The sequence below is a fragment of the Caretta caretta genome, chromosome 4 (assembly GCF_965140235.1).
Source record: "Caretta caretta isolate rCarCar2 chromosome 4, rCarCar1.hap1, whole genome shotgun sequence".
Classification (NCBI taxonomy): Eukaryota; Metazoa; Chordata; order Testudines; family Cheloniidae; genus Caretta; species Caretta caretta.
The window spans coordinates 19449511-19472715 of NC_134209.1; the positions used below are offsets into that span (position 1 = coordinate 19449511).

The 23205-nt window shown below is 44.7% G+C and overlaps 1 protein-coding gene across 1 annotated transcript in view; it reads right to left on the bottom strand.

The window, feature by feature from the left end:
- Positions 1-22926, bottom strand: part of LOC125635420 (transmembrane protease serine 11C-like) — a 63107-nt gene extending 40181 nt beyond the window's left edge. Inside the window, exons 1-2 of the mRNA XM_075127369.1 lie at positions 22775-22926; positions 16967-17088 (exon numbers count right to left, since the gene is read on the bottom strand). Of these exons, the coding sequence (XP_074983470.1) occupies positions 16967-17088; positions 22775-22926 (274 nt within the window). The remainder of the gene's footprint in view (positions 1-16966; positions 17089-22774) is intronic.
- Between the last annotated feature and the right edge of the window lie 279 nt (positions 22927-23205).

Below are 23205 nucleotides of genomic sequence, written 5' to 3' on the forward strand. Positions count from 1 at the left end.
TACAATTTGGCCAACTCAGTTTGGGTCTCACAGGTGTAACTCACCCACTAAGGGGATGGAAGCAAGAGCTGTATCAGGACAAGCAGTAGCAGGAGGGTACAAACAGGCGTATGGTAAAGTAGGCCTCTGCTTTACTCCACTCTTCCTTAGACCTCCTTCCTCTGTAAATTATTCTAGTTCAGACACCTTTGGACTCTCATATACCCTCCTCCCAATACTAGAGAGACAGGGTGGGTGAGGTCGTATCTTTTACTGGATCAACTTCTGCTGGTGAGAGAGACAAACTTTTGAGCCACAGAGAGCTCTTCTTCAGCTCTGAGTGCCTTTCCCAGACCTGGAGGAGAGCTCTGTGTGGCTTGAAAGTTTGTCTCTCTCACCAACAGAAGTTGGTCCACTAAAAGATACGACCTCACCCACCCTGTCTCTCTAATATCCTGGGACTGACACAGCTACAACTACACTCTTCAGAATATGTAATTCCCACCATCCTGTACATCACCTCCCTCTTCTCCTCTTATCCACCACCACAATTACAGGCACTGGGTGTACTCCATCACCCTGTCCCAAAGGGAAAGCTCCTGGAAGCTGGTGCTCCAAGAAGATCTACTCCTGCTCTATGTATGCCTAAGCCAAAACCTGGGCACAGTAAGGCACAGATCCAGCAAAGCACATTCTTCGGTTTAAGCCTGCAAGTGGTTCCACTGACAAAAAGAACAACTCACGTTCTTAAGTGCTTTGCTGGATCCAGGTCCTTAAAGTCCCTTACAAGATACACCTGTTCATACTGGCTTTTCAGTTAGCTGTTGGCCCTGGAATTCCATGCAGTCAAGTTTTTTCCTACCTTCTGTTCTTTAAAACCATGGGAATATGTAGGTGGTGATTTTAATTCATAAGGTCCTAAAAAGGATGAGTTCCATAAAGCAATGGATTCCTTTTTGTTTGTGTTGTAGCAACCAGGCAAGGTACTAACAAACTTCAACAGGACTTTAAATTAGAGTGGAAACCTCTTTACCAAGCTGCTGCTGCACACTCGGTAGCTCTCACTCCGCCTCCTCAACTTCCCCCCCCCTTCCTGTTTCCTGTCCTTTCAGACTCCCAACAGCCAGTGCTCCCAGTTCTAATAATTACAAGCAGCATCTAAACACCACATTCCCTCCTCTCTTAAGAAACTTTAATTAAAATAAACATTGTTGTTCTAACCACAGGAACAAATATGAAACAAGACACTATACTGTTGGCAGAAATATTACACTGAAAACACTGTAGATACTATATAACATAATCTCTAGTCCAGACAGGTGGTCGTCTGGGTCTGACAGGCTGTCTTTGAAGCCCCGATTCCAGTGCAATATCTTGTTGTGTTGATACTACAGTGAAGTCATCCAATGCAGACTGGGAGTTGGCATAATCTCCTCTTGATGCATCGGCAGGTGCAAGATAAGAAGCATTCCATACCCGCCCATCACAAAGTCGATAGGTGTAAGGTCCCTTCTTCTCTATGATTTTAAGAGGAGCTGTGAATTTATGGTCCCCTTTGCATAAAATTCCAGGTTTCCGTATTCTAACAAAGGAACCACACTCAAACTTTGCATCCTTAGCACCCCGCCACTTGTCTGTGAAAGCCTTAGACTTTGCTTGGTTCTGTTCAACTGTTTTTCCTCACATCGGTTGGGGCATCAGGTTGTGCCTTTAACAATCCAGCAATGTTCAGTTTAGTATTCATCTGTTTCTCATGCAGTAACTGCGGGTGATCTTTGCATTGTGGCATGTCATGTAGCCCGGTATGCTTGCAAGAAATCAGTAGTGAAGGTTATCCACAATCGCCCTTCCAGTTTAGCCGTTTGCAAACTCTCTTTCAAACTTCTGTTAAACTGTTCGATTTCCCCATTGGCTTGAGGGTAATATAGGGATGACCTTCTGTGTAAAATGTCCCTCTCTGCGAGAAAAGTTTCAAACTTCAGGGAAGTAAATTGACTACCATTATCTGAAACCACTTCTTTGGGGTTACCTTCCTGCTAAAAACTGAAGAGAGGAACTTAATTACTGTAGCAGAAGAGATTTGCGATGTAAACGCTCCCTCAGGCCATTTACTGAAATAGTCTATTAAAGTGATGGTATAACGGCAGGTTTCAGAGTAACAGCCGTGTTAGTCTGTAATCGCAAAAAGAAAAGGAGTACTTGTGGCACCTTAGAGACTAACCAATTTATTTGAGCATGAGCTTTCGTGAGCTACAGCTCACTTCATCGGATACATAACGGCAGTCACTTGGAGCAGTATCAAAGGGTCCTACAATGTCAATTGTCACTTTTTCCCATGCAGATTCAGGAAGAGGAACAGGCTGTAATGGAGGGGTACATGTCACTGCTGTCTTATCATGCATTTGGCAAGTGACACAGGATTTTATGAGTGCTTCAGTTTGAGAGTCCATCCCTGGCCACCAATACAGATCCCGTAGTCACTGTTTGGTTCTGACAATTCCTTGATGAGTATCGTGTGCCAGGTGTAGGAGTTTTGACTGTAATTCTTCTGGCACAAGTGTGTGTACCTTGTAGCACACAGCCATTGAGCAAAGAAAGTTCACCCCGAACTCTAAAATAAGGCAATGAAACTGGGTCAAGGTTTTTAGGGTTACTAGGCCATCTCTTTGTCAGAAATTCCCATAGTTTTTGTTGAATTGGGCATGCTGAACAAGCGGCTTGAAATTGTTTTTTTGTAACTGCAGTGAGAGCGCTTGTAATAAGTGCAACTACTACGTCCTCATCCTCCAGTGGACCATCTGGTGAAGGCAAAGGCAGGAGAGAAAGGCCATCAGCTACCACATTTTGGTTTCCAGGCTTATATTCCAGTTCATAATTGAAAGAGAGTAGTCTTGCAGACAATATAGCAATATGATATCCTGCTCTTCCCAGTCCTTTTGTGGTAAGCAACTTCGTCAAAGGGCTGTGGTCTGTGCGCAACTTGAACGTGCAGCCCCACAGGTAAGTTCTCCATTTTTCAGTAGCCCAGACACAAGCAAGTGCTTCTTTTTCGACTGTAGAATATTTCCTCTCAGCATTACTTAGTGTCCTTGAAGCAAATGCAACAGTCCTCTCTGTAGTTGTCCTCATGAAGTTGTGTGAGGACAGCCCCAAGTCCATAATCAGAAGCAATGGTAGTTACAATTGTGGGTAATGCAGGAGTGAATAGTGCAAGTACTGGACTATGTACAATCAAGTTTTTCACCGTTTCGAAACTAGCTTGTGCATCTGTTGTCCACGCTAAGGTTGAACTTTTCCGTCGTAATTCTCGTAACAGTTCAATGACAGAAGCATAATTGGGAATGAATTTTGCATACCAGGAGGTAAGACCCAAGAAGGAACATAAGGTTTGCAAATCTGTTGGAGGAGGAGCATTTGAAATTGCCAGGATATGATCTGGATCAGGTTTTAGTCCAGCCTGTGAAATTGTATGCCCCAGAAAGAAGAGTTCAGTTTGTTAAATTTGCATTTGGACCTATTGAGCTTGAGGCCTCCTTTGCTGATGCAGTTTAGTAAAGACTGCAGGTTATTGTCATGCTCCTCAGAAGTATTTCCAAACACGATAATATCATCCAGATAGCACTGAACTCCATGTTGATTCTTCAGAATCAATTATATTTTTTGGAAGGCGCTTGGGGCAGATGCGAGACCATATGGAACACATTTAAAACGAAATAGTCCCTCGTGTAATAAATGCTGTGAGGTCTCTGCTATCTTCATGCAACATAACCTGGTAGTATCAGGTCTGCAAATCAAGAGTAGAAAACATCGTTGCTCCATGGAGTTCTGCAAATACTTCTATGTGAGGAAAAGGATGGCTGTTAATCACAATAGCTTTATTCGGCTCCCTTAAGTCCACACAAAGGCGAATGCCTCCACCCTTCTTCTGCGTCACTACTATAGGTGAAACCCATTCCGAGGAGTCACTCTCTTCAATAATGTCCTTTTGAATATGTTTTACGTTCCTCTGAAACAGCTTCCCTGACTGAAAATGGTAAGCACCGTAACTTCTGTCGTACAGGCATCACATTATTTCGCATTTTAACTTTATGCAGAAACCCATAAGCACAGCCGAGTTTCTCCTCAACCTGGTGTTGGGTCCCAGCTGAAACTGGTGTGTGTACCACAAGAATGCTTTGCTGAGGAAGATCAATTCGTGCATTAACTACCCTGAGATTTAAAGCAGCCAGTAAATCTCAGCCAAAGATAGGAGTGCCTTTGTGGACAATGTAGAACTCTGCAGTTACACAGCGATCACCAAAAGTAACTATTGCTGGCAGGCAGCCATGTACTGGAATATGGTTTTTCAAATAGCACACCAAGTGAAGTTTGGGTTCAGTAAGAGGCACATCTTTAAAGTAATGCAAATAGATGGAATCAGGTAGTATAGATACTGCTGAGCCAGTGTCCAACATTAGCTGAATAGAGTGTGATTTGCCTGAAGGTATGGCGGAAACATTTACAGTGCACTTTATTTGTTCTGGAATATGTGCAGTAGTGATTTTGTCCACTCTCAGTACAGTAACATCTGGTATTGTAACTGCATGCACCTGTTGATTGAACTGGCTGCTGTGACATACTTTAGCAAAATGCCCAATCTTTTTGCAATGATTGCACTGAGCTACTTTTGCCGGACATCCTGTGTAGCTTGCAAGGTGTTGTGGGGATCCACAGTGAAAGCATGCTTTTACTGTATTTTGAATTTGCTGATTCAGTGGTTTTCCATTAGTTTTCCTCTTGTAATCATTTGTCTGCAGCAATAGTGAACTTTTCTGCAACGAAGTCACAGCCTGGACTGTGCCTCCTGGATCCATGCTCATTATTTTGGCTTTAGCTGTAGTTGACTCAATATGAGTAGCAATGGTTATTGCTTTTTCTAGTGTAAATTGTGGTTCTAGAAGTAAGCGTTCTCTTACACTAAGCATGGTTGTTTTCTCAATGAGCTGGTTTCTAATCTCCTCATCTGCCATATTCCCAAAGTCACCAGTTACAGACTCCTCAGGGAAGCACTATACTGCATTATAGTCTCCCCCATTTTCTGCTCACGCTGGCGAAATCTGTAGCGATTAGCTACTACATTCACTTTTGGCACAAAAAAGTTCTTTAATGCAGTGAGTGCAGTCTCATATTTATCATCTGCAAGGGGAAAAGTGTAAAATATACACTGCCCTTCTGCTCCAAGGCAGTGGATTAGCAGAGCATACTTTCTTACTTCAGAAATCTCTGTAGCAGTGATTGCAAGCAGGTAAGTTTCAAACATATGGATTCAGACAGTAAAAGCAATTGGAGGCTCACCTGGGCTTTGCAGAAAGGGTGCAGGTGGGTTCAGAGGCAGAAGATCCATCCTCATCGCCAAAATGTTGTAGAAACCGGGCAAGGTACTAACAAACTTCAACAGGACTTTATTTTTAGAGTGGAAACCTCTTTACCAAGCTGCTGCTGCACCCTCGGTAGCTCTCACTCCGCCTCCTCAACTTCCCCCCATCCTTCCTATTTCCTGTCCTTTCAGAGTCCCAGCAGTCAGTGCCCCCAGTTCTAATAATTACATGCAGCATCTAAACACCACAGGTTGTTTATTTTACTTAGTCCTCATGGTCATTCAGTTGAATTAGACTTTGCCAGAGTAAGGACTGCATAAAAAAATTAACAATCACGCCACCATATGGCCCTAAATTTGGGATTGTTAATGGCTCATAAACCATGCTATGTAAAGTGAACCCTGATACCAGATTGATGGGTGCCTTATAAATGGATCTAATAAATAGAACTAGCTGTTTAGTCATTGCATTAACTCAAGTGTAAAAATATAATCAGGCAGGCCAAAAAAGAATCTGAAGAGCAATTAGCCAAAGACTTAAAAACTAACAGCAACATTTTTTTTTAAATTACATCAGAAGCAGGAAGTCAGCCAAACAGCCAGAGAGGCCACTTGATGTTCGAGAGCTAAAGGAGCACTCAAGGAAGATAAGGTCATTATGGAGAAGCTGAATGAATTCTTTGCATCAGTCTTCACACCTGAGGCATTCTTTTTAGATGACAAATCTAAGGAACTGTCCTATATTGAGGTGTCAGTGGAGGAGGTTTGGGAACAAATTGATCAATTAAACAGGAATAAGTCACCAGGACCAGGTGGCACCCAAAAGTATTGAAGGAACTCAAATATGAATTTGCAGGACTACTAACTGTGGTATGTAATCTATCATTTAAATAACCTACTGTAACAGATGACTGGAGGATAGCTAATGTGACACTAATTTTTTAAAAAGGCTCCAGAGGTGATTCTGCTAATTACAGGCTGATAAGCCTGACTTCAGTACCGGGTAAACTGGTTAAATTATAGTATCAGATACATGGAGGAACAGGATTTGTTGCGGAAGAGTCAACATTGCTTTTGTAAAAGGAATTCACGCCTCACAAATCTATTAGAATTCTTTGAGAGGATCAACAAGCATGTGGACAAAGGGGATCCAGTGGATATAGTGTACTTGAACTTTCAGAAAATCTTTGACCAGGTCCCTCACCAAAGGCTCTTAAACAAATAAGCAGTCATGGGATAAGAGAGAAAGGCCTCTCATGGATCGGTAACTGGTTAAAAGATAGGAAACAAAGGGTAGGAACAAATGGTCAGTCTTCAGATTGGAGAGAGATAAATAGTGGTGTCCCCTAGGGGTCTGTACTGGGACCAGTCCTATTCAACATATTCATAAATGATCTGGAAAAAGGAGTAAACAGTGAGGGGTCAAAATTTGCAGAGGATGCAAAACTACTCAAGATAGTTAAGCGCAAAGCAGACTGAGAAGAGTTACAAAGATCTCACAAAACTGGGTGACTGAGTAACAAAATGGCAGATGAAATTCAATGTTGGTACGTGCAAAGTAATACACATTGGAAAACATAATCCCAACGATACATATAAAATGATGGGGTCTAAATTAGCTGTTACCACTCAAGAAAGAGATTTTGGTGTCACTGTGGATAGCTCTCTGAAAACATCGTCTCAATGTACAGTGGCAGTCAAAAAAAGTGAACAGAATGTTGGGAATCATTAGGAAAAGGATAGATAGTAAGACAAAATATCATATTACCTCTATATAAATTGATTTTGAATACTGCGCGCAGATGTGCTCACTCCATCTCAAAAAAGATATATTGGAATTGGAAAAGGGTAACAAAAATGATTAGGGATATGGAACAGCTTCCATATGAGGAGAGATTAATAAAAGAAGGACTTTTTAGCTTGGAAAAGAGACAACTAAGGGGAGACAGATAGAGGTGTATAAAATCATGATTGTTATGGAGAAAGTAAATAAGGAAGTGTTATTTACTCCTTTTCATAACACAAGAACTAGAGGTCACCAAATGGAATTAATAGGCAGCAGGTTTAAAACAAATAAAAAGAAGTATTTCTTCACACAACACACAGTCAACCTGTGGAACTCCTTGCCAGGGGATGTTGTGAAGGCCAAGACTATACCAGGGTTCAAAGAAGAACTAGATACGTTCATGGAGGGTAGGTCCATCAATGGCTATTAGCCATGATGGGCTGGTACGATGTCCCTAGCCTCTGTTTGCCAGAAGCTGGGAATGGGCAACAGGAGGAGATGGATTATTTGATGATTACCTTTCTTTTCATTCCCTCTGGAGCACCTGGCATTAGCCACTGTCGGAAGACAGGATACTGGACTGGATGGACTGTTGGTCTGACCCAGTATGGCCGTTCTTATGTTCTTAAGAATTCTTCCACAGACTCCGCCTCAAAGAATTCTTTCACAAAAATGACACAACTCACAATTACCAGGTCCCCACTAACTATCATAAGAAAAAAAATAATCTGACTGGATACCGTTGAGCAGATGAAACCACACGCTTGATCATTATATTGATTGCTTCAGGAAAAAACCTGACTGTAAAAATCTTTAAACTCACATCCACCAAAATCTCTTCACCACCAAGAGGACAGCCATACAGTCCCTGAAATCTCACCACCAGAGAGTGATCAAACCAGCAGACAAAGGGGGTGCCATCATAGTCCTCAACTGTTAAGACCAACCAACAATTCTCTGACTCCAGCTACTACAGTATAAAGAACTCAAAGAAGACCCCACACCAGAGTTTACCCAAAAAGTTGAGGATATCATCAAATATTTCCCCAAACAACTCCAATAGAAACTTTACAATCTCATCCTCCATGAATGCACCCTAAAGACCTTCTATATACTTCACAAGATACATAAACAAGGGAACCCGGGCAGAACCATCATATCTGGCCATAGTACTCTTACTAAAGGAATATCAGGACGCATAGGAACCATCCTCAAACCACTCACCACACAAAGGGCCAGGTTCCTCCAGGACACAACTGACTTCCTCCATAAACTCTGCAACATTAACCACCTCCCTCAGAAAACCGTCCTTGCCACCATGGATGTCACTTCTCTATACACCAACATCCCTCACAGTGACAGCATAGCTGCCTGACTGTAATATTTACAAGACAATGGACAACCGTCTGAGATCCATCCCAAACACATTGCCAGATTCATCCATTTCAATCTTCACCCACAACAATTTTACATTCAACAACGAACACTTTGTCCAAGCCATGGGAACAACCATGGGTGCTAGGACACCTCCCCAGTATGCCAATCTCTTCATGGGCTGCCTTGAAGAAGAATGGCTGGACAAACGCACCACAAAACCGATGATATACTTGAGATAAGTTGATGATATTTTCATCCTCTGGATGGATGACAAACTCCCTCAGATTGCCATAACTTCAGAAACCGCCACCCATCCATTAAACTCTCTCTGGAACACTCCCACGCTAGCATCAACTTCCTGGACACCACGATCAGCTTCAACAATGGAACCCTACAGACAACTATACACAGAAACCCACGGATCACCACACCTACCTTCATAGATCCAGGAACCACCCCGAACCACCGAGAAATCTGTTACCTACGGCCAGGCACTCAGACACCACAGAACATGCTCCAAGGAGAGAGTCCAGGATACACACCATAACACACTCAAAACTATCAGGAATTGGGGCCTGCAGCAGAGCTAGTTTCCAAGCAGCCTCATCAGTACAGCTGGCCTGCAACAGCTGCCTGATAACCCCAGAACCTCATTGGCTTCCGAGGCCAGCAGTCTGGTTCTTAAGCCAGCTACAGCAGCAGCTCCCTAGCTTCTCAACACTCATGCCCACCAGCGTGCTTGCTCCTGCTCTACCTTATTCCTATCTGATCCTGCCTTGCACCCAGCCTTGCCTCTGTCCCGTCCCTGCCTTGAACCCTTCCTTGCCTGCTACCCTGCTTGCTCAAGTTCCTGACCTCTGGTTTTGAACCTCGCCTCTGGCTCCTGACTATGGACTCTGGCTCGACCCCTGGCTCTTATATCCAGTTCCTGACTTCTGGTCTTGACCCTGGCTCTGGCTACAGCTCTGACTACAGCTCTGGCTCCAGCCACTTGGCCTGCTGCCTGCTCTGGACACTAGGCTAGACCACCCTCATCCTGGTTGGCTGGCAAAAAACTGCCTTCCCCAAACAAGAACACTCCACCCGAGAAGTAAATCGATTCAAGGAACAGGCCACCCAAATACCCCAAGAGAGCCTGCTAAATACAGAAATAACCCCCCTCCCTCCGACTGCACACCCCTACTTGTCACCTACCACCTCACACTAGAATCCATACAGGGTATCAAACAGCTACAACCCATGTAAAGTGGGGACCCCATCCTGAACGAAATCTTTCCTGAACTCCCTCTTCTGGCCTTCAACCAACCTCCCAGCCTCTCCAAGCTCATTATCAGAAGCAAGCTCCACACAAACCAGGCCACGCCAACTCAAAGCAGCACTAGACCCTTCCAGAACAACAGATGCAAAACCTGCAGACATATTTCCACTACTACAATGATCAACACCCCCCACAACACAGCTTTCAAGATTCATGAGTCCTACACATGCCTATCACAACACATGGTGTACCTCATCCAGTGCACTCAATGCCTTAACAACAACAACTATGTGGTTGAAACCAGACAATCACTACACTCTCGAATGAACTCACACAGGAAAATGATAAAAGACAAAAACACCCTGTCACCTGTGGGTGGACACTTTTCACGGCGCAATCACTCTCTATCTGACCTCTCAGTCCTCATCCTCAAAGGAAACCTCCACAACACTTTCAAAAGACGAGCCTGGGCACTTAAATTCATAATTCTGCTAGACACTAAAAATCATGGACTGAACAGAGACACCAGATGTATGACTTATTACAACAATCTGTAATCCATTAACCACCACCCCCTTTTTTCCCTCCCATATGACTGCAGAGGCGTCAATGGGCCACTCCACCTTGAATGAACCCTTAGTATTGTATTAACTACCTATGCTAAACAATCTGTTCCACCTTGTATTTAACTGTGCTGCTTGGAGTACCTTTTCTGGACTGGAAGAACTCTGTGTAGCTCAAAAGCTTGTCTCTTTCACTAACAGAAGTTGGTCCAATACAAGATATTATCTCACCCACCTTGTCACAGTTAAAAATGTCCCTCTAATCAAGTAGCACGGGTGTAAATGAGGACAGAATCTGTCCCACATCATCCTGGTAATCTAATCCGGAAATCCTTGGATATAACCAGTTCCAAAACAGCCACTTCAGTGTAGTTCATTTCAAAACTGACCATTTTCCTCACAATCCATTTTGTAATAATTTCCCATTGACAATAAAAGTTATTTGTATAGCATGCTCTACAATACTTTTCTTATTGCCTTTCTAAATTTTTAAAAACAACGGAAAATTATTGTTTTTAAATGCCTTTACAATATTTGGTAGAGAAGTAACTGGATTTGATGCTCTGACAAGGTATTATCTGCAAACCCACATTATTTGTCCTCAGACATACTCAAGTATTATATTTCAAGAGTGATATTCATTGAAGTAAGCCTATCCTAAACTTCTATACTTAACGAAGTGGTGGATTCTCCACCACTTGAAGTCTAATTCAAGATTAGATGTCTTTGTAAAGAAGATGCTCTTGATCAACCTCAAGATGTGGGCTAGGTTCAAGAGTAACTGGCTGAAATCCCATGGCCTGTATTTTACAGGAGGTCAGACTAGATGATCATCATAGTCCCTTCTGGCCTTCATATCTATGCATCTAGCACCTTCCATCTGAAAGGAGACCTACAAGTTTTATACATGATGCACTGATTCATATACCCCCCTGCTGACACTCAGTCAGTGCCGGGATGGGAAATGGTGGTGGTTTTCAGATTATCATGAAGGAAGAAGGGGCAGACCTGCAAACCTTCAGAGACAGAGATTTCTTGGGGAAATCCAGTTCCACCCCACAGCTCTTGGGGCATTTGTGCAGAGATCTGGCCTCTCCACACTTCTCCTTCGGCCGCACAGTTTGCTCTGGAGCCACACTGCCACCTCCACCACCGCAGCCCACCCAGCCAGGAGCTGGCTAAACACCACACCCCGGCAGGAGAGTTGTGGGAGATAAGGGACGGGACAAGGCTGGAGGAGGGGTTTAAATTTAATGCAGGAGGCCATGAAGGGACGGACCTGGCCAGGCCCGTGGCAGAGGAGGAGGAATCTGAAAGTGGGGATTTTCAAGCCCTCTCAAAAGGAAAGCCCCACCCGTGCAGTCCTCATCATACTTGGGGCTCTGCAGTGCCCCCGCTAGAGGTGGAGGTCACCCAGCTAAGCCACCGCGTGGAGAGCTGAGGGATCCCTACCAGGGTGAGCCACGGTAATCACTACAGATGTGCAGCCCTTCGGTGGCTGGATCAGGGTACAGATGGGGCTGGCGCTATGGCTGTGCACCCCCACTGAGGTTATTATTGAGCGGGACGGGAAGCTGGCCTCTGGGAGGACTAAGGGAAAACAGATTGATTTGGTGGGGGCAGCGGAAACCGAACTAAAAATCTGACATGGGGAAAGGTAGGAACTGTTGGTTTCCAGGGAGTGGAGGCAGAAAAGCCAGCAGAGAAGAAATGTTCTCTGAGGAGTCTAAGAGGAGATCAGCTGGGTTGTAAGGGGACCCACTATAAAATAAGCTTGGGAGTGGGGGGCATCCGGAAATCATGAACCCCCTGTCCATGCACCTGGGCTCCCTAGATACCACATACAGGAGGAGAAGATCTGATTGAGTGTATTTTAGGGTGGGAAGGGAAGATAACTTTTCAAGCTAGCCAGAACAGCGCAACCTGAGCAGAGATTGGATCAGGACCCCAGGCTAACATCTTGCTCTCTCAGAGAGGTCTAAGGGAACTCTAAGGTCCACTCGGGGTAAGCAAGCCGGGAAGCAGAAACCTTTCATTATCTCCTTCCCCATTTCCTCCAGCTCCCAGCATCATCCCGGGAATATGTTTGCCAGACATTCCAGTCAGTTGTGGGGTGCTGATCAGTGCACCAAACTTATCAGCGCTCCAGCATGATTTCCAACCTTCCCATCGGTCTTCAAGGAGATAAGGAAGCAGGAAGCGTTATTCATACTTGCAGTGTCAGTGTCCCATGCTGAAGCTGCACTGAGTACAAATGTGTATGCAACTGCTCCCAGGGAAGGTATTGGAGTGGGGGTCCAAAATATTCTACCAGCTCTCTAAACACAACTCGTCTCTGACCTGTTCTGAGTATGGACAAAGGAAGCCTATTCAGACAAGGATCGGAGCAGGGAGAGACTGCCAGGAGTTGCACAATAGGTGGTTTGAGTGTATCAGATTGTTAGGGATGATTCACTTTTGGTAACCATGTTTATCATTATGAAACGTACTGCATTTATCTACAGAGCATCCCTGTGATTAATGGCAATGGGGAGGCTTAGGGCTGTTAAAACATTGAACCCAGAGGGATTCGAATAAATCCAGATGAATTAGGAAGCAGGAACAACCACAAAGGGACAGGAAGCTGGGTTTTAACAAACAGGTGAAAATCCTTTGGATTGAAATGGTGGCAAGTTGAGAAAACTGCCAATTAATAAGAATGCTTTGAATTGTCTGGAACAGATTGGGCTGAATTAGGAGGAATCTCATGAGTAGTGGAAATGTTTTTCCTAGAACTGCCCCAGAGTAGAGGAACTCCTTCAAATACCACAGTCAGCCTTGATCTTTCTCTCAGTTACATCAGCTGGAGTTTTGCCATTGGTTTCATGAAGGGGCAGGATTAGATCCACTAAGAGTCTATCATTATTCATTTATATACTGAGTTGTTTTCTAAATTGCCAAGGGCAATTTTAAAAAGGTAGTCTGAATACATTCCATTCATCCTTTTTGGATAGGCCAGCTGAGGTTAAGAGAAAAAGGAGGAGGGGAAGAAGAAATGGTACAATTTTTTTCGTTGGTGAGAGCTAGAAAACAAGGTGATCGATGTTTTACAACAGGTAATGTTTCTGTGGCAATGGACAAGAGTGCACCATGGAGCGAGTCAGGTCCAAGGGAGATGGGGAGCTCAAGCCACCTGCAGAGAAGTTCACCTATGGGGCAAGGACAGCTCTTGGGAGAGAAGATCGTAGGAGTGGCTCCAGGAAAGCCGGTGTACTCCTTGGGGTCTTTATTAGAGCAGCACGAATACTGTTCATTCGATAATACATCTAACTATGAACGCATTGCTTATCAAATAAAATTAATCCAGGAAACAACATTATTCTTTCAATTTGTGGAGGATTTTTCCCCCTCCACCAAATTCTCTGATTCTCACACATTTGAAATCCCCACACGTTTGTAGGTGTTTACAGTAGCATCTGAAGCCCCAACTAAATTCAAGGCTGGTTGTGCAAGGTGCTGTACAAACACAGAGTAAGAGACAGTTCTCACATTGAAACACTTGCAATCTCAGGTCTCAAGACAGACACAGGGTGGAAGGGGAAAATAGACGCACGGAGAAGAGCAGTGACTCAGACAAGGTCATACAGCTGAGCTGGTAATTGGCAGAGCCAGGAATACAACCCAGGACTCCCAAGCCAGGACTCTGTCTCCTAAGGCAGGATGCTTTCTATAGTTTACGTGTTGAAGTGAAGTGACTATGTTGCACAGCCCTCAGTAAATGACTGAGTAGTGCTGGGAGAGTGGGAAGTGCTGATTGCCCTGGTGTGAACAGCTAGGCAAGGTCACTGAACAGAAGATGAGAGAGACAAGCATCATGTCGTGAGGAATAAAAGACATGAGCACAATTGCTTGCTTATTGCTGCAAAGGATTGAACTCTGCAATTATCACCGGCAGAGAAGTGTAATTTCCTTTCTTATTTTCTCTTCCAGGTGCAGTACGTATCTATTTCCATAGCTCCTCTACGAGGGATAGCCAGTCAACTCATGCCTATCCCGTGCTATCAATAGAGTTGTTACCCAGTGCAGCATACCAAAGGGACTGAAAAAGGGCTCAATGCTGCCGGGGGCTGGGTGCCCTCAGCTCCCAGCAAAGCTGTCGTTGACAGCTAGGGCTCTCGGCACCTTGCAGGCCCAGACACTGTAATACAATTTTTTCCCCTACGGAGAGAATCATAAACAGCAAATGGGATCAAGATTAGGTGGCTTGCTGACCCAACCAGGGGACTTGTTGAATTACTAAAGGGAGCAGGAAGGACACTGAAACTCAAGTGTATTTTCATTCTGATTGCAGTAGAGGTCCAGTCCCAACGATCTCATCTAAATCGACGAGAGAGAGTCAGAGTGGCAAGGGAAGTGGCTTATGTCATAGAATATCAGGGTTGGAAGAGACCTTAGGAGGTCATCTAGTCCAACCCCCTCCTCAAAGCAGGACCAATCCCCAACTAAATCATCCCAGCCAGGGCTTTGTCAAGCCTGACCTTAAAAACTTCTAAGGAAGGAGATTCCACCACCTCCCTAGCTAACCCATTCCAGTGCTTCACCACCCTCCGAGTGAAAAAGTTTTTCCTAATATCCAACCTAAACCTCCCCCACTGCAACTTGAGACCATTACTCCTGTCATCTGCTACCACTGAGAACAGTCTAGATCCATCCTCTTTGGAACCCCCTTTCACGTAGTTGAAAGCAGCTATCAAATCCCCCCTCATTCTTCTCTTCCGCAGACTAAACAATCCCAGTTCCCTCAGCCTCTCCTCATAAGTCATGTGTTCCAGTCCCCTAATCATTTTTGTTGCCCTCCACTGGACATTTTCCAGTGTTTCCCACATCCTTCTTGTAGTGTGGGACCCAAAACCGGACACAGTACTCCAGATGAGGCCTCACCAATGTCGAATAGAGGGGAACGATCACATCCCTTGATCTGCTGGCAATGCCCCTACATATACATCCCAAAATACCATTGGCCTTCTTGGCAACAAGGGCACACTGTTGACTCATATCCAGCTTCTCGTCCACTGTCACCCCTAGGTCTTTTTCTGCAGAACTGCTGCCGAGCCATTCGATCCCTAGTCTGTAGCGGTGCATGGGATTCTTCCGTCCTAAGTGCAGGACTCTGCACTCGTCCTTGTTGAACCTCATCAGATTTCTTTTGGCCTAATCCTCTGATTTGTCTAGGGCCCTCTGTATCCTACCCCTCCCCTCCAGCGTATCTACCTCTCCTCCCAGTTTAGTGTCATGTCCAGTCACACAGCAGGGCAGTGGCAGAAGCTAGGTCTACCTGCCAAGTCTGTCAAGGTTCTGAGTCTGTTCCCACTCCACCCACAAGCTTTAGCTCAAGCTGTGGCAGCCCATGCTTCTAGCTCTGGACATGCCTGGTTGAATCCACAGTGTGTTGGCCAACTTGGCGGTTGTCAGAGATAAGCAAACCCTGACACAGGCCAGCCCTGGAGCTCAGGGGGCAGGAGTCAGAGGTTTGTGGCATAACAGCACATCATTCTGATTTCACGTCAATCATCCCCTGCATGTTCAATGATCAGTTTATAAAGGCAGGGAAGGAGAGAGAAATCCTGACATACCAGTCTCTCGATCCTTCCGCTCTGGTCTCTAAACTCTCCTGAGGATTGACTGGCCAGGCCATCGCTGTACTGGATACTGGTGACTTTAAAGTTGCCATTGTAATAGAATAGCTTCTGATCTGAAAGGAAAGGAAAGGAATGGGTAATACTTGCCTTACAGCCCATCCAGGGCTGGCTCAGACCACTCTGGGGTCTCCTGCAAAAACATTTGATGGCCCAAGAGTGGGCAGGTCTCCATCTGCATGAATGCCATTCAGACAGCAGCAGTCCAAGAGCTGGCAGTGGTGGATAAAAGTTTCCTGTTGAACAGAACAGGAATGGGGGTTGACCCTGCCATTTGGGTCGAGCAGAGCTGTAACAAAGGGGGAAAGATCATCCAATTCCCCAGAAGGGTATCCCCATCAACCTCTCCGGCAACAAGCAGCCGTTCATATTCAGCCCCCCACAGCGCCAGAGCATGGGCAAGAAATATCGTTCTGGCACCCTGCCCTCCCTCCAGGGCTTGCCCAAAATTGCGTGTGTTACAGTGGTGCTTAGGAACCCCACTCAAGGATCAGGGTCCCATTGAGCCAGGCGCTGTACAGGCACATAGCAAAGGAAGAGCTCACAGTCTGAATGAGACAGGACACAACAGATGGACCAGACAGACAGGCCGGGTGGGAGAGTCAGAATAGAATGGATAGTTTCTCAGAAAGCTCAGCTGGTCACTTGGCAAACCAACGCCACATGGCAGTGATGTGCAGGCATCACAGCAGAGGTGGGTTTAGCAGAAGGATCTGAAAAGAGTACAAGACATGAGCGAGAGACAAGAGTGACAGCGACACTTGCTAGCCCCTGTAGCAGGAGGCAGCATTGAGCAGCGATTGCTGAGGGGGGAAAGAAGCAGGAGATGTAGACGGTGGTGGTTACTCCCCCTAGAGGAGTTTTAATTCTGTTGATGGAAACACTGGCTCCCAGTAACATGCAAAGCACCTGAACCCGAGGGAGCTGCACCATACTACATGCCCAAACAGTGAAAATACACGCAATACTTACCATAGGCCAAAAAATACACCAGGAGGCCGATGGTGATGGCCAACGCCATCGCTGCAGCCACGGCGATTAGAGCGCTCTTCCAGGGCTCGAAAAATTTCGGTTTGGTGGCCAACTGGTGAACTCTGAAAAGCAAAGGGGGAAAAACATCCCCCACCTATCAGTAAATGTACCAAGAATCCCAACCTGTAATTTCCCCAGCGACCTCCCCGTCCCAGACAAAATGCTCCAGGGCCGTGCTGCCACCCCAAACAGCCAAAAAGCCTGAGTCAGGCCTTAAAAATCAGGAGAGTTTAGGAAAAACAGAAATGGGTTCTTTCCATTTGCTTTCTGGGTATTAAGCCTTTAGGGCTAGCCTGGGTCACATTTTCAAGTTTCTCTTCACGGTCCAGAGTTCTAGAAACCTACTACCTCTTTTAAATGAAAGCCAAGAGGCTCACATAACTCCAGGAGCAGGAGCTCTAATAAAGACACCAAATATCATGAGACTTGCAATAAAATCGCAAGAGTTGGCAGTGAGATAGGGCAAACATAATACCTATCTTTAAAAATGGGAACAAAGAGGACCCAAGGTATTATAGACCAATCAACCTAAATTCAACACTGGAAAGGTACTGGAACAAATTATTAAACCATCAGTTTGTAAGCACCTAGAGGATCATAGGGTTATAAGGAATAGTTAGCATGGAATTGTCAAGAACAAATTACGCCAACCTAATTTCCTTCTTTGACAGGGTTATTGGCTTAGTGAATAGGAGGAAAGCAGTTGACATGACAGATCTTGATTTTAGTAAGGCTTTTGACACAGTCTTACATGGCATTATCATAAGCAAACTAGTGAAATGTGGTCTAGATAAAATTATTAGAAGGTGAATGCAAACCTGGTTGACAGGTAGTAAACCATTGGTCCTTTGAGTGCTATCAAAATGAAAGGATATATCTAATGGCGCCCCATGGGGTCACTCCTGGGTCTGGTCCTAGCCAATATTTTTATTAATGACTTAGGTAATTGAGTGGAGAGTACAACTGGCAGTAGTCCTGAAAAGAATCTGAGGGTTATAGTGGATCACAAATTGAATACGAGTCAACAGTGTGATGCAGTTGCAAAAAAAGCTAATATCATTCTGGGGTGTATTAGAAGAAGTGTTGTATGTAAGACACGGGAGGTAATTGTCCTGGTCTACTTGATACTGGTGAGGCCTCAACTGGAGTACTGTGCCCAGTTCTGGGCACCACAATTTAGGAGAGAGGTGGACAAATTGGAGAAAGTCCAGAAAAGAGTAACAAAATGATTAAAGGTAGAAAACCTGACCTATGAGAAAAAGTAAAAAAAACCTGAGCATGTTTAGTCTTGAGTAAAGAAGAGTGTGGGGAGACCTTATAGCTTTCAAATCTGTTAAGGCTATTACGAAGAGGACAGTGTATATATGTTCTCTATGTCCTCTGCAGTTCGGCCAAAAAGTAATGGGTTTAATCTGCACCAAAGAAGACTTAGGTTAGATATTAGGAAATACTTTCTAACTATAAGGGTAGTTAAATTCTGGACAGGCTTCCAAGGAAAGTTGTGGAATCCCCATCATTGGAAGGTTAAGAACAGGTTGGACAAACACCTGTCAGGGATGGTTAAGGTTGACTTGGTCCTGCCTCAGCAGGCTGGACTTGATGACCTCTTGAGGTCCCTTCGAGCCCTACATCTCTAAGATTCTATAGTGGGGGGCCCCTCTTGGCCACATTTCTAGTTGTTAAAACAATCTGCATTAGGACTAGAGATGAAGTCACCTCTCACTGAAGAGTTCCTCCTTAAGTTTCCCCATAAGCAATGCAGAGTTCAAGATACTGCATCCTCTGAAGATCTGGAGATACTGACCCTCACGCTGCATCAGCCTACTTGACAGTCTGGGTGATATCTCAAGTATAAACTGGTCAGAAAATGGGTGAAAGTGGCAAAAGAACATAACTTTCACTAACTCTGCAAGAATCAAATCATGGTCCCATTGAAATCACAAGGGGTTTTACCTGGATTTCAGTGGGATCAGGATCTGGCTTGGTGTTGCCTGGGGACCATTGTTTAGCCCCTTTAATAACCAGTTTCAAGTCTGATTAGAGTCAATGAGACTTGTACGCACGGACACCAGGGCTGGCGCTGGCCTCAGGAGTGTTTTGGGAAGGGGTGGGGTAAGTTAAAGCAGGGTGTGGAGGCACGTTATATTCTACAGCCTGACGTTAGCTGCTTTTCCTGCTACACACGCCCCCCTTCCGCCCCCATCGGCCTGCAATTTACACTCATTTTGCTCACCTGCTGAATGCCAAATGAATGTGTTACAGTACTTCACCACCTACACCCATTTTTCAGTGCAACGGGTGTAACTAACCCTGCTGTTTACATCACCATGGCATTTGGACCAGTCTCCCATGGGAGCTATGGATGCCTCCATTCACTCCAGGCTGCATTCGGATTACAGACCACAAAGGGATCAAACATGAACAAGACCAACAGGGGTCCTTTTCTGTTGCAGGCTTGCTCCCTGCACAGTCTTTCCAAGTGCTTGCTCCCAGATTAGCTTTGAAATCTTCTAAAAAGATGCACCCCTGAACAGGATAATGACAGTGATTGAACACTATGTAGCTTCAGCATTACAATTATAGCTGTGCCCAAAAACCTGCAAAGCTCAGATTCACCTACAGAGCCCCAATCCAGGGGAAAAAACCTTCAGTACATAGGTTTCAGAGTAACAGCCGTGTTAGTCTGTATTCGCAAAAAGAAAAGGAGGACTTGTGGCACCTTAGAGACTAACCAATTTATTTGAGCATAAGCTTTCGTGAGCTACAGCTCACTTCCTTAACTTTAACCACACAAGTGGTCCCACTGAATTTTTGTGTGTGCTGTCACGTCTTTTAAACTCGCTGTTGGTTATGGCAACACTTTGACAACATGAAACCAAAATATGTTACTTGTAATGCAATCGTCTCCAAATTGCAATATGCCCATCTAAAAACACATTACAGTACTCAAAGACTTCAGATTAAGTATGTATCTAAGTGTCCTTTGCTGGATCAGGGACCTAGATTTGAACTTTCCCAAAATTTAGGGGGAAATGGATTGAACTGGGACCTTGGATCAATTATAGAGAAAGGCAACAGCTGCTAAATTTGAATAGGGATCCAACTTCCCTAAAGCTGGCAGTGTCTGGTTCAGACCCTGCTTTATAAAAAATACAAACAAACCCAACTGCTCATGTAGAAACAAGAGCCAATGCTGATTCAGCCATCATTGAAATGCTTCTATGCTGCTTTCGAATGAACAACAGAGTCATTAGCTGCTGTTTTCAGCATCACCAACACCCTGAAGGTTTTGATTTCTATTTCCTGCCCAGGTTTGCCGCAATGTGTTTTCAGTAAGGAGCAATGGGATTGCTGTATTTACTGAGATAAGGCAGGTGCTGCAGCTCCAACAGCTCATGGCTGTTCTCCTTCCAAAACAAGTTTGAATTCCCAAGGGATCCTTGCAAGGACTGAGGCTGTTGAAAAGTATGCACAGTGGGCCACACTCTGTGATCAGTTCGAGCCATGCAGCCACTCTGAAGTCACTGCCGTACAGTGAGCATCAGCCAGGAGGGGGTTCTGTGCAGGGCACTTCGAAATTTCTTTCGTGAGATGAGCCTTCTGAGAAGTCAAGCTAGTGTACTCCCTTGCTTCCAAGATCTACAACGATCTCATTCGGAGATTTGCCCCGTATTTGCGGGATAAGTGATGCAATTCTTTTACATGTTCTCCAAATAGCAAGCTTCCTTTCCAGTCAGCAGGAGGCTACACACTTTACTCGTGCCTGGTCTATGCAGTTTTTGTACTGGCATGACTATTTTGGTTAGGGGTATGATATTTTTTTCTTATACTGAAATAGTTACATTGTTACGACCCCTAGCATGGATGTAGTTTTATCAATATAAAAAGCCCCTAATACCAGTATTATATATTTCCTGTCTCTTAAAGGAATAAGCTATATCAATATAAGCACCTTTATACCAGTATAACTGCATTGACAATAGGAGGGCTGTACTGCTTTAAATATACTACAGCAGCTCATGTAGAGACAAACTGTGCAAGATCGCACTGGTGCTCCGTTTCCACATTGAAATGCAAAGCGAAGTAGCTGAATATATGCATATTCTGTTACAGATAAAAAGCTGGAAAGGGTGCTGCTATGGTTGGGAAGGACATAGGGTGAACTAGTTCTTTTCCTTTGTATTGGTTTGCAAAGACAATGCCATGTTTTGTACAATCTTAAAAAAAGTTTCAGTGCATTTAAAGAATAAATTTCACCAATCCAGAACCAAGATTTTTTTTTGTTTCAAGTTTCCAGGGACAGATTATAATCAGCAGTAAATTTAAAATAATGTTAAAGTTCACCAACAGTAAAATGTCTTACTAAATTAGACCCCTCCAAGTTGCAATGCAATGGCATTGCAGGATCAGGGCCTTATTCTTTTAACTCCATAATAAACTACTCCCTGGAGATAATAGTTTCATTGACAATTTCAGTGGGATCACTTGTGGAGTACAGTGCTATTCAGGGAAAGGGTATCACAGTCCGTCCCTGAGCAATTAGAGTCACACAGGCAAAAATACAGGACTCATGCCACAGAAGCTTTACCCTTAAAAAAAGGCACCGTAAGCTGTTCAGTTTGGGGGCAAGAGCGGCCAACTAAGTTAGGGGAAATATAAGGGAACAGCCTCAGCCACCATACATTTCTAAATGAAATCCAAAGCTTTCAGGTCTAGGTAAGTCTGGCTAAGGATTTCCACTTGAATTTGCTTTTCCAGCCCACGATCCAACTCCCCCATCAAACCCCAACTCTCCCAGTCATCCCGCCCATGAGCCCCACCCACACATCAAACTCCAGGTTCCCCTCACATCCAGCCTGTGAACCCCCCTCCAAACCGCGACCCCCCCCCCTTTTATCCCGACCAGTGGCTCTCAACCTTTCCAGAAGACTGTACCCCTTTCAGGAGTCCGATTTGTCTTGTGTACCCCCATCTTTCACCTCATTTAAAAACTACTTGCTTACAAACTCAGACATAAAAACACAAAAGTGTCACAGCACACCATTATTGATAAATTGCTTACTTTCTCATTTTTACCACATAAATATAAATATTGTATTTACATTTCAGTGTATAGTATGCAGAGCAGTATGAAGTCATTGCGTGTATGAAATTTTAGTTTGTACTGACTTCGCTAGTGCTTTTTATGTTGTCCATTGTAAATCTAGGCAAATATCTACGTGAGTTGATGTATCCTCTGGAAGAACTCTGCATACCCCTGGTTGAGAACCACTGAGCCAGACCATTCCACCATCTTGCACTTTCAATCTGTGACCCTCCAGTTAGTTTCCACGCCTCCTCCTGCTGCCCCTGCAGTGAATCCCTTCTCCTCTGAGGATCTGTACATTTCAGAATGGTCCATCATGAGTACGGTGACTGGATGTCTGAATTTTGTAGGCACAGTCCTGATATTTGGGGCTTTGTCTGATATAGGCACCCATCACCCTCCACTCTCCTCCCAATTTTTCACACTTGCTATCTGGTCACCCTAATCGTGAGCAGCATTCTGTCTAAGCATCCTCACAGAGAGAGATGGAGTGAGGTTAAGCCACTGGCTTTTGGACCGGGGGAAGAGAGGAGATGACTGATGGCCTCACTCCAGGTCCTTCAGATGCATCTTAATGTAAACAAAAGAATCTCCACAAACAGCATCCCTTGCTACCATTGCTCCCTCAAGTCCTGCTCAGAAGGATTAAACACGTCACCTACCTTTGAAGGTCCCATGGCACGCCCCGGTAGGTCTGGTAACCTCTTTGAGATCGACTGAAGTCTCGAAAGCACCGTGAATGCTGCTGGTACATACAGTCATCGCACGGCTGGGTGTTGCAGGGAGAATAGGGTGGTAAGCGAAGAGGCTTCATTGAGCTGCTTGGGGTGGAACAATCAGCAGCGTGTGGGTTTAATGCAAAATGCAGGAACCGGCATGCAAGTAAAACCCCAAGCAGATGTGAGCACAGAGACAACAAGGAGACTACAAGCTGCCAATCAGCACTCAGTTGTGTTTGACATTGACAGGCTCACATGGCAGAGCGGCCACACCCACTAGGTGAGAAGACTTGTTCTTCACCAGACAGGATTCATAACAGGAAGCTCTTCACATTTCCTGCCAGTATACTCCCTTTTTGGCAAGCTGGTGTCAC